Source organism: Salmo salar, chromosome ssa23, assembly GCF_905237065.1.
Source record: "Salmo salar chromosome ssa23, Ssal_v3.1, whole genome shotgun sequence".
Lineage (NCBI taxonomy): Eukaryota > Metazoa > Chordata > Actinopteri > Salmoniformes > Salmonidae > Salmo > Salmo salar.
This window is the reverse complement of record NC_059464.1, coordinates 2,787,549-2,800,000: the sequence shown is the minus strand read 5'-3', so window position 1 is coordinate 2,800,000 and position 12,452 is coordinate 2,787,549. Positions and strand designations below refer to the sequence as shown.

The 12,452-nt window shown below is 45.9% G+C and overlaps 1 protein-coding gene across 3 annotated transcripts in view; it reads right to left on the bottom strand.

Moving 5' to 3' along the window:
• LOC106583900 (SH2B adapter protein 1) overlaps positions 1 to 11,315 on the bottom strand; it is a 153,386-nt gene extending 142,071 nt beyond the window's left edge. For 2 of the 3 annotated variants that reach the window (XM_045706210.1, XM_014168535.2), the window contains exons 1-5: positions 11,014 to 11,315; positions 7,756 to 9,937; positions 6,271 to 6,372; positions 5,840 to 5,931; positions 5,553 to 5,635 (exon numbers count right to left, since the gene is read on the bottom strand). In XM_045706210.1, the coding sequence (XP_045562166.1) occupies positions 5,553 to 5,635; positions 5,840 to 5,931; positions 6,271 to 6,372; positions 7,756 to 9,312 (1,834 nt within the window). In that variant the 5' untranslated portion in view covers positions 9,313 to 9,937; positions 11,014 to 11,315. The remainder of the gene's footprint in view (positions 1 to 5,552; positions 5,636 to 5,839; positions 5,932 to 6,270; positions 6,373 to 7,755; positions 9,938 to 11,013) is intronic. The other variant, XM_014168536.2, reaches the window with a different exon arrangement.
• Positions 11,316 to 12,452: the final 1,137 nt, after the last annotated feature.

Genomic DNA, 12,452 nt, shown 5'->3' with positions numbered 1-12,452 from the left:
GTGAGGAGGCAGACACTTCGATACAGGGCAAACTCAGAATGAGGTTGTTTATTTACAGCAGTGAGGTGAAGCCACCGGAAAACTGTACACTATGTATAAACAAAAATAACAAACATAAAAACTGGACAGGAACATAAACTGTAAAATGTATCAAATAATAAGTTGCGCTCCAAAGAAACCAGCTTCAATCAATAGTTGAAAATATAGCGTTCAGCCAACATGGCAACCTTACCCTTGTCCTGTCTGGCCAACAATGAAATGGCAGGGTTTCAAGTACAATTCCCATCAGGTCTCACCTTGGACTGTACCATTTTAGACCAATCACAAATCAATGGTAACAATTATCGTACATAAAGGCCTGAACAGCACAATAAACATACACTGAACAAAAAAATAAATGCAACATGTAAAGTGTTGGTCCCATTTCTTGAGCTGAAAAAAAAAGATCCCATGTTCAAAAAAAAGCTTATTTCTCTAAAATGTTTTGCACAATTAGTACCCTGTCAGTGAGAATTTCTCCTTTGCCAAGATAATCCATCCACCTGACAGGTGTGGCATATCAAAAAGCTGATTAAACAGCATGATCATTACACAGGTGAACCTTGTGCTGGGGACAATAAATTGCCACTCCAAAATGTGCAGTTTTGTCACAACACAATGCCACAGATTTCTCAAGTTGAGGGAGCATGCAATTGGCTTGCTGACTGCAGGAATGTCCACCAGAGCTGTTGCCAGATAATTTTATGTTAATTTCTCTACCATAAGCCGCCTCCAACACCTCTACATCCGGCTTCTCCACCTGCGGGATCATCTGAAACCAACCACGCGGACAGCTGATGAAACTGTGGGTTAGCACAACCAAAGAATTTCTGCACAAACTGTCAGAACCCGTCTAAGGGAAGCTCATCTGCATGCTCGTTGTCCTCACCAGGGTCTTGATCCGACTGCAATGGGCAAATGCTCACCTTCGATGGCCACTGGAGAAGTGTGCTCTTCACGGATGAATCCCAGTTTTAACTGTACCGGGCAGATGGCAAACAGCGTGTATGGCGTCGTATGGGCAAGCGGTTTGCTGAACGTTGTGAACAGAGTGCTCCATGGTGGCGATGGGGTTATGGTATGGGCAGGCATAAGCTACAAACAATCAATAAAATGCAATTGTGTTCATGGCAATTTGAATGCACAGATATACTGTGACGAGATCCGTAGATGAGATCCTGAGGCCCGTTGTCGTGCCATTCATCCACCGCCATCACCTCACATTTCAGCATGATAATGCAAGGCCCCATGTCACAAGAATCTGTACACAATTCCAGAAAGATGAAAATATCCCCTTTCTTCCATGGCCTGCATACTCACCAGACATGTCACCCACTGAACATATTTGGGATGCTCTGGATTGATGTGTACGACAGAGTGTTCCAGTTCCCTCCAATATCCAGAAACTTCGCACAGCCATTGAAGAGGAGTAGGACAAAATTCCACAGGCCACAATCAACAGTCTGATCAACTCTGCAAAGGAGATGTGTCGTGCGGCATGCGGCAAATGGTGATACTGACTGGTTCTGATTCACGCCCCTACCTTTTTTTTTTTAAGGTATCTGTGACCAACAGATGCATATCTGTATTCCCAGTCATGTGAAATCCATAAATTATGGCCTAATGAATTCATTTCAATTGACTGATTGCCTTATACAGTGAGGGAAAAAAGTATTTGATCCCCTGCCGATTTTGTACGTTTGCCCACTGACAAAGAAATTATCAGTCTTTAATTTTAATGGTAGGTTTATTTGAACAGTGAGAGACAGAATAACAACAAAAAAATCCTGAAAAACGCATGTCAAAAAATGTTATAAATTGATTGGCATTTTAATGAGGGAAATAAGTATTTGACCCCCTCTCAATCAGAAAGATTTCTGGCTCCCAGGTGTCTTTTATACAGGTAACGAGCTGAGATTAGGAGCACACTCTTAAAGGGAGTGCTCCTAATCTCAGCATGTTACCTGTATAAAAGACACCTGTCCACAGAAGCAATCAATCAATCAGATTCCAAACTCTCCACCATGGCCAAGACCAAAGAGCTCTCCAAGGATGTCAGGGACAAGATTGTAGACCTACACAAGGCTGGAATGGGCTACAAGACCATCGCCAAGCAGCTTGGTGAGAAGGAGACAACAGTTGGTGCGATTATTCGCAAATGGAAGAAACACAAAAGAACTGTCAATCTCCCTCGGCCTGGGGCTCCATGCAAGATCTCACCTCGTGGAGTTGCAATGATCATGAGAACGGTGAGGAACCAGCCCAGAACTACACGGGAGGATCTTGTCAATGATCAAGGCAGCTGGGACCATAGTCACCAAGAAAACAATTGGTAACACACTACGCCGTGAAGGACTGAAATCCTGCAGCGCCCGCAAGGTCCCCCTGCTCAAGAAAGCACATATACATGCCCATCTGAAGTTTGCCAATGAACATCTGAATGATTCAGAGGACAACTGGTGAAAGTGTTGTGGTCAGATGAGACCAAAATGGAGCTCTTTGGCATCAACTCAACTCGCCGTGTTTGGAGGAGGAGGAATGCTGCCTATGACCCCAAGAACACCATTTCCACCGTCAAACATGGAGAAAACATTATGCTTTGGGGGTGTTTTTCTGCTAAGGGGACAGGACAACTTCACCCCATCAAAGGGACGATGGACGGGGCCATGTACCGTCAAATCTTGGGTGAGAACCTCCTTCCCTCAGCCAGGGCATTGAAAATGGGTCGTGGATGGGTATTCCAGCAGGACAATGACCCAAAACACACGGCCAAGGCAACAAAGGAGTGGCTCAAGAAGAAGCACATTAAGGTCCTGGAGTGGCCTAGCCAGTCTCCAGACCTTAATCCCATAGAAAATCTGTGGAGGGAGCTGAAGGTTCGAGTTGTCAAACGTCAGCCTCGAAACCTTAATGACTTGGAGAAGATCTGCAAAAAGGAGTGGGACAAAATCCCTCCTGAGATGTGTGCAAATCTGGTGACCAACTACAAGAAACGTCTGACCTCTGTGATTGCCAACAAGGGTTTTGCCACCAAGTACTAAGTCATGTTTTGCAGAGGGGTCAAATACTTATTTCCCTCATTAAAATGCAAATCAATTTATAACATTTTTGACATGTGTTTTTCTGGATTTTTTTGTTGTTATTCTGTCTCTCACTGTTCAAATAAACCTACTATTAAAATTATAGACTGATCATTTCTTTGTCAGTGGGCAAACGTACAAAATCGGCAGGGGATCAAATATTTTTTCCCCCTCACTGTATGAACTGAAACTCAGTAAAATCTTTGAAATTGTTGCATTCATATTTTTGTTCAGTGTATTTAGGCAATGAATCAAACATTCCTAAATACAAATACATTTGAATAAATTGTGTATACATAAAGCATACATTTCTCTCTCCCCCTGGAATTCTGGATAATTAGAGCTCCTGAACGCAGTTCTGTTTGACAATCTAATACTGTAACACCAATGAAGTGTAAGAGGACAGAATATCCCGAAAATGTGATCGTGATAGCAGCAGGGGCTGCTTGATGGTGATGAGATGAGACACGCGGTAAGATGGCAGACAAGAAAGAAAGAAAAAGTGGACTATCTTCTGAGTGAATATGGAATGGAGGATCTCACAGAATGTTTGGAAGAGCTTGAGGAAATTGAACGTGACAAGAGTGAGGATGAATTAACTGTGGTGGCAGGTGCAGTGATGACTGCTGAGAAGAAGTTGAGTATAGAAGGAAGCAGCGTGTTTAGGAAGGTCGGGGTCAAGTCCATCAGAGATGGAACCTGGCGAGAGTGAAGATGAAATACCTGCCGTGAGGATCGCTGAATTCGGACCTTGTCCTGAGGATGATAAGGATGATTCTGGCCCAGTGGGAGGGAGATTTGTAGAGCGAATGGATCCTTGTATTTTGGCAGATCCATATGTGGTGTCAGGTTGGGGACTGTTTAGTTGTTGAAGGTAACTCGGAGTGGACTCGTGATGATTTATTGTGTTTCATCCCCCCCAGAGGGAGTGGGCGCTCCGGATTAGCATTAAGTGTTGAGGAGGAGCAGTTGAAATGGAAGATTCCCGGTGTCTAATGCCTGCCGTTTGGTGAGTTGTAGATCCAGTGGAGAGTGTGGGGAAACGGAGAAGACATTGTCTGTCATGCTGAGTTTTGATGCAGAGTCTTTGCCATATAAGGTCATGGAAGGAAGTGTCAATTACCCCATGAGAGCTTTTGTTCCAAAAATACAACAGTGTTTAAAGTGTGAAGTTCATGGGCATGTTGCAGCAGTGTGTCGGAGGGAGATGCCTAGATGTGAGAAGTGTGCAGGAGGGCATGAGACGAAGGAATGTGTGGTATCGGTGGAGAAAGTAATGTGTGTTAGTTGTGGGGGTGCTATGGGGCTGGAGATTGGAGGTGTCCGGTGAGAGAAAGGGAGATTGAGGTTGCCAGGGTTAGAGCAGTACAGAAAGTGTCGTATGCCGAAGCAGTAACATAAGAAAAGGCAGATAAGAAACATTAAATGCAGCGCAACACACAAATGATTGCTGGCAAAACCCAAATGAATTGCCGGGGGAACTCACAACCTGCGTTTCTCTCTACAGGCTACATCGGCAGAACCAAAGGACAAGGCATCATACACATATTATATTCAATAAAGGAATGTGCATTTCATAAACCCACAAACCGTTTCCATGTCTGGTTGTACCTGCATCTGATGGTCAGTCTCAGCGGATGGAGGGAGAGAGTGAGCAGCAGAGGGTCCGCCTCTCACGGTCCCCGATCTCTCATTTTCTCCGGTGAGACTGACCAGAGAGAGGGGACACAGTCTGATGACCAACCCCGAGTCACACCTCATTATTTCTGCCTCATGCACAAATTCATGTTGTTCCTATGACCAGAGAAAGTGAAATATTAGTCGACATTAAAATAGACACGACGAGCCGTTACTAATACAAACGCAGGCCCATCGATACACTTGGCTACTCATTCACTGCAGCTGCAGTGCTGGTTGTAGCGCGAGTGTAAGTAGGGAGAAGTGCGTTTTATGTTTTGTAAAAGTGTTGAATCATAAAAACAACAGCTATTTGCTGTATTCTTTGACAGTCTCTCTGGTCAGGATTTTAAAAGTTATTAAATCTAATTTAGGGTAGTATCAAACTTTGCTGTGGGGGTAGTGGAAGCTGCTGGCACGGTGATTTGAGCTATCCGATTGGCCAGCACAGTAGGCACACTTGATTTAGCTCTACAGGTCTGCCGGGTAGGCAGAGTTTGTTCCTTCAAACGAAATGGTTCAAAATGGGAACACTTTGCCTCCCCAGCGCACAGGGCAGCTGAATCAAGTCCATCTACCACCAACAGCTAAAGGCAAAACATTTTTTAAAGAGGAGCGCAGAGAAATTTTTGGCGATCGACTAGGAATGCCTAGTCGACTACAACCGCGATTGACTGGTTGGTATATACTGGTCTAAGAGTAGTGGATTGGGGAGGTGACTAGGGGTCGATTTGGGATTTGGCATGCCCCACTCACCTTGAGAGAGGCGGTCACTGAATTCTGGCGTTCCACTGATGTCCATGGGTCCCCCACACACAGCTTCTATGTCCTCCTGTTCACTGTAGAGTCAAGATACACAAAACTTGTTCTAGGTGGGATGTCACTTCTACTTCTGTTGACCTCATCAATAGTTGACAGTCAGTGAATACAAGCATATACACGGTCCCTCTTAACTCTCACTCACTGCCCCCCCCCCTCCCTAATCACTGACTTGAAAGAAAAGTAATACATGTAACACATGAGTTAACACACAATTTGCTTACCTGATACATTTACCGTTCCTGATGTCACTCAACCAGGCTCTCATCTGCACAGCGTCTCGCGTCTCAATCACATACTGCACCTGTCCCTCCAACTGACAGAGAGAAAGACAGGGTTAGCGAGAGAGTGAGAATGGGGGCAACAGAGAGAGGGGGTGAGAGAGAGGGAGGGGGGTGAGAAAAAGAGAGGGTGAGAGAGAGAGAGGGCGAGAGAAAGAGAGAGAGGGGGCGACAGAGGGGGGTGAGAGGGAGAGGGGGTGAGAGACAGAGGGGGTGAGAGACAGAGGGGGTGAGAGAAAGCGAGCGAGCTAAATACAAGTCAGTCTACAGATGCAAGCTGAACAGGAGCTGACTACCTGAATTAAATGAACTGAGAGAACAAGAGGAATTGAAAAAAATAAGGAAATGAAAGGACGGACAAATCAGAGTGTTACCTGCAGGAGGAAGGTGTTCTCCTTGTCAGGCACCTCCAGGGCAGTGGTGCTCCTCACATCCACAATAGAGCAGCATGGGATAGTCAGCCTGGGCTTGGAGGACTGAGAGACAGGGGGACAGAGAAGAACATTGAATAAATAAGACACCATCTGTGCACTCAGAGAAATTGTGCAATTTTCACATCATGCCCGCCAATGACATATCATTAATTTCCAAGCATTACAAAGGAGCGAGTTGACAGGTTGTCATGCCTTTCAGTGTTATATCAAGGATACACAATCTACCCTGATGCCTCCAACCCCCCACCCACGGGTGAGCCAGGCCCAGCCAATCAGAATGAGTTTTTCCCCACAAAAAGGGCTTTATTACAGACAGGAGGTGGTCTGCGGTTGTGAGGCCGGTTGGACGTACTGCCAAATTCTCTAAAACGACGTTGAAGGCGACTTATGGCAGTGAAATGAACATTAAATTCTCTGGCAACAGCTCTGGTGGACATTCCTGCAGTCAGCATGCCAATTGCACACACCCTCAAAACTTGAGACATCTGTGGCATTGTGTTGTGTGACAAAACTGCACATTTTAAAGTGGCCTTTTGTCCCTAGCACAAGGTTCACCTGTGTAATGATCATGCTGTTTAATCAGCTTCGTGATATGCCACACCTGTCAGGTTGATGGATTATCTTGGCAAAGGAGAAATGCTCACTAACAGGAATACAAACAAATGTGTGCACAAAATTTGAGAGAAATAATTGTTTTGTGCTTATGGAACATTTCTGGTATCTTTTATGTACATGTTGAGTTTATATTTTTGTTAGGTTTTGCCACAATATATTGAAAAACTGTTTTAATGACTCAATTACTAATCTACTCACTTCCCTGAAAATCCCACCCCCAATAATTCCTTAACAGGTCTGAAAACCCTACCAATCCTGTGACTCTCGCAAATATCCAGCTCCTCCCCTGACAATCCCACCCACAGCGATTGATTGACAGGCTAAACTGTTAAGAATGTGGCCAGGATTTCAAATGACAATGAGGAAATTAAATCGAAAATGGGAGGAATAATATAGTTTTACCCAATAAGGATTTGAAATAAAATGTTGTACTTTGTATGTTAAGAATAAGAATTGTTAAATTCCACATTAAGTTTTCATATTTTTTGTCACAAATAATGCGTTCCCAATAATGTAGTAAAATTACAAAGGTGAACTTTATCCTCCAAAAACAAAATGGTTCTCAATATGGCAGTGTTATCTGGTAGGGCATTAAACAAAAAACCTGTCAACTTAAAAACACCAAACTGGAGTTTTGCATTTAAATTTCATCATTGATTATGTTCACGTAAAAATAATATAGCAAGCGTATTATTAATGTATCATTATCAAATATGATTTTTTTGGGGGGGCAGCTATATACCCCGGGTATATCAAACATTAAGAACACCTTCCTAATATGGAGTTGCACAGGGCAGGTCTCACACTCACTTTAGGCGGGATGAAGAACTCCAGATAGTACTCCTCGCCCCGCTCCCCCTCCTTGTCCCTCTCCCTCAGGACCAGTCGGCATTTGTGCCAACGACCGCCCCTCCAGCCGACAGTGCCCCCGGGGACGAGAGGCTGCACTGCGGCTGTTTGAGCAGCATTAGCGGTGGACGAGGTGTTGTTTAAGCCAGTGCCAGCGTTGTTGTGTTCTTGTGTGCCATGGTGCAGCAGGCCAAAGGAAAAGCCAGGGAAACCACCGTGGCTCCCGGCAAACTCATCTGGCATGGAGGAGCTGACGCTGACTCCTCCCTCCCTCACCAACCGGCCCGTCTTTCTCAGGGTGGCGCTGCTGCTGCTGCTGGGGGGCAGGCCGGAGGAAGGCGACACCACGGCCGAAGTGGGCGCTGAGGAGAGAACGGGGGGCGGGGAGCGAGACAGACGCAACTTCTCCAGCCGGTGGCTCCACTTCTCCTTCTCTCCCCCCTCGCCATTGCTCCGCCGGCGGTCCCGCGCTTCCGACAGCGAGAGGGAGGTAGCACTGCTGGAGGAAGACGGGGGCAGGGAGGAGGAGGAGGAGTGGGGGAGGGAGAGGGGCAGGGAGAGGGAAACAGGCATGGAGGAGGTGGGCGTGGGGGGCTGAGTGCCAGAGTTCCTCTTGGAGGAAGAGCCGGTGGCAGCGTCCTGGACCCCCATTGTGTAGCTGTAGCTGGAGGGCAGCTGGGAGGAGCTCTGGGGGGAGTCGCTGGACGAGCTGCGCCAGTGCAGGATGCCCCGGACACTACCCCGCACGCTGCGCCCAACACTCCGCAGAGAGAAGCGCTTCTTCAGTTTGGTTTTGGACTGGCTTCCTGTCGAGGCCGGTGTGCCGTTACCCTTGGAGCGGGGAGGGGGTGTGTCGGAGCAAGGGGAGGCAGGCGTTTGGGGCATGTGGGAGGGGTCTTCATTGTCCAAGCAAACTTCCAGATCCGCCTCCCCCTCATCTGGCTCCACCTCCTCCTCCATGACCGTTACCCCCGCCCAGCTATCCTCCTCTTCCTCGGCCGTTGTTTCTCCGTTGCCCGGGCCGACGCCAGGGAAGTGTTTAACAGTAACTGGGGCACCCCTCTCTTCCCGCCCGCCGTTGTTTCCTCCTCCCACTGAGGAGGAGCAGGAGGAGGAGGAGGATGGGGGGAGGACCGTTGTGACAGCATAGGAATCTTGAAATTGGTCCCCACTTCGGGTTTCCAACACCAGCCGTGTGGAGGCAGGCTTGGGCAGGGCTCGCACCGGGTTGGCTGGGGCACAGGCGTGGTAGCAGGCTCCCTCGGTGACGGGAGGGGGAGAGACCGCCTCCTCTTCCAGGGAGGTGGCGTCTGATTGGGGAGCCCAGCTCCCCGCCTCCATCCCGGGGGGCTGTACCCGGTGCCCCTGCCACCCCCTCCAGTTCGCTCTGGAAATGTTGGACAAAGCGGTCAGTGAAGCGGCGACAGAAGGCGGCAGCAGAGTCGGGGGAGTAGTGCGGGTTCTCCAGGAGGAACGCCCGAAAGTGGCGGGCAAAGTCCCCGGCCGCCATGCGGGCATGCAGCTCACAGAACTCCGTCCAGCTCAGGCAGGGGGAGGGCGTGGGGGAGTCCGACAGCGAGGAGGGATGAGGCTGGGCCAAGGGAGGTGGCCGAGGGAACAGTGGCAACAGGGAGGGGGATGGAGGGGACGGGGAGGGTGACGGGGGCAGGGTAGAGGAGTTGGCTGCCCGCAGGCTAGGTGGGGTTAAAAGAGAGCCGTTCATTCTACCAGGAGGGAGTAGGGGGGGGGGGCTGATTGGCCAATTAGCTGGCTGCTGATTGGTTTATCACTTAAGGTTGATTAATGAAATCTGCACAGCTCATCAGGGCTAATTTACAAATGGGTGGGAATTCAAGTACCGTACTACACCAGGCATATAGTAGATTCACCCCCATTTAAAACCTTCAGCTAAAAGACTACCGTAACACACTGATGAGCACAGACGGAGAAGAGGTAGAAATATAGGGGGTCTGTCTCTGTGCAACATGCTTTCATACATTTAAAAAGGTCTATGATAAAAGACGGGAAAAGGGGAGGAGTCAGGGAGGAGGTATAGGACAAAGGGGCAAGGTAAATAGGTGAGGTTCACAAGTGGCCGCCCTGCTTACAGTCCACCACACATCCACAAGAACACAAATGCAGCCTGTGAAAACAATACAAGCACAATCAAATGGTGACATCACATTACCTGTTACATATATTCTCCAGAGCCATAACACACTCTAATATGATCTACAATATCTAATCAACTGTGTAACTAATACAAATACCCCTAGCACCGGTTGCCACCTGTAGTTGTTGTCTGTTAGACTAGTGGTCACAACAGTTGTGTGAAGTGTCACTGATTTAAATTGAGTCTGCTTTACATCCACAAAAACAACAAATTGATAAGCAACCCGTTTGACTGACAACCCATTCAATTAGCTAGCTAGAGATCTTCACATAACGGTACTTAGGTAGCTAGGTATGGTGAAGAGCCACCAACTGATTTGTCAGTGTTCAGATAAGTAGCCGCGTAATCACTTTGACATACTGTAGCAAATCCAAATATAGTGTGGCATAGCTAACTAACTACCTTGATGGCGAACAAAAAACACCTTGCTGGCTAGATTATTGTAGCTAGCTAGCTAACTAACAACACTACCTAGCTAGTTTGCAAACTGGCGCTGGATGTAAACAATCTAGAGAGCCTGGTTGGTACTAACGTTACTGGCTAACGCAGTTAGCTGGAATTCACAAACCATTGTCGGCCTAGTCAGAAACTCGAGGCCAGTGCTTGATTGCTAAAATAACACAAAGGAGAGACAGTACACTAACTAGACAGCTAATATTACAGAGTAATGATAGTGCGTGAGCATGGCAAATTGCAGACAGTGTGGTCATGTTAGCTTAGCTACCGTTAACTAGCAACAAGAGCCAGCACATCGCGTGATAAACAATCTAGTAAGCGTTACTGCGCTAACTAGCGACCCACCACAGCTAGCTAATAACGCCATCCATCTTCTGAACAGAACCACGTTAGCTAACAAAATAAAAAGCACCAGCTTGAAGCAGTTAGCCAACTAGCCAATATTCAACAATGAAGCTAAAATGTAAGCCTAGCTAGCTGTTTTAATTCAATAACAGCGGTTTAGCCAGCTAATAGTAGCTAGCTAGGCTATGGCTATTATCATTGAATAAGGGGTGCTAGCTAATTGAAGTAATGTTATGTTTACCCACTTGTACACGCGTGTCTTCAAAATAGAGACCACTTTACAGTTAGCTAGTTAATCGTAACTTGTGCCTCCCAGATGTGCTACTACAGCCGACAGGCGAATCGCTAGCTACCGTTAATATGTTGCTAGCTATTGTTATTAGCTAGCCAGCTATTAATAAAATAACTAATTTAGCAATCTTGCGTTGGCTTACATTACAATTCGTTCATATATCCGCGATATAATTATCATTTTATAACTGTTGTTGCTAACATATGAATATGTCTGTGCTCCCTATCTCTCGCGATATAGTGGGAGAGAGAGGATGGGCAGGGGGAGGTGAAAGTTGGAGACTAGCCAGGAGGAGTTGCATAGTCTGTTTGCATTCAGAGTACTTGGATGGTGGGAAAATGGAGGGGTACTAAAAACATTTTGAAATTCATTAAATTAGTATTTGTCTCATACTGAACAACTACGCTATCTATTTTTTTTATTCATAATTTGCATGAATGTTTACAACAAGCCTATATAATTGCATATAATTTAAAACGTTTTTGTACTACTTGCATTGCCCCCCTTATGTTGCTGCTACTCTCTGTTATTATCCATTTATCTATGCATACGTTTAATAACAACCCACATGTACATATTACCTCGACTAACCGGTGCCCCCGCACATTGACGCTGTACTGGTACCCCTGTATATAGCCTCCCTATTGCTATTTCACTGCTGCTCTTTAATTATTTGTTACTTTTATTCCTTCATTTTTTCTTAAAAACACATTTACATTTGGTTAAGGGCTTGTAAGTAAGCATTTCACTGTAAGGTATACTGCACCTGTTGTATTCGGTGCATGTGACAAATAAAATTTGATTTGAATTAAAATATATCCTTATAGAGATTGGTCAATTATTTATTTCAAACTAGCTCAAAAAATAGCTTCAAAATAGATCCATGATTACTGTAGACTATAGTAGGCCTACATGCAGCATTTCTGTGTCAATGGCCACATGAGCATATAGGCCTACTGCTGTGTTTGGTGTTGGTGTTGTCTTTATAGCTTGCTTTCAGTATTGTGTTGTTTATACACAGTGTGTACTTACTGTCAATTCACGTTCCACCTTCCTCTTCATCCGCTATGGCATTTCTCATTCACTTCACCAGCATGTGTTTAAAGGTCCAATGCAGATGTTTTTTATCTCAATATCAAATCCTTTCTGCGTAACAATTAAGTTCCTTACTGTGATTGTTTTCTAATAAAGTTTTCTAAAATAGAGGAATGCACTGCAATAGAATAGCATTGAATAGACTAAAATAGAATATAGAAGGATTAGCAGGTGTGTTCATAATTTGTCTTTCATAAAAAAAAATGTTTACGTGAAATCTTAAATACTCTGGCTTTGATCGATTGTGATGATTGATTTGATGATTGTGGACTACAGGAAAAGGAGGACCGAGCAAGC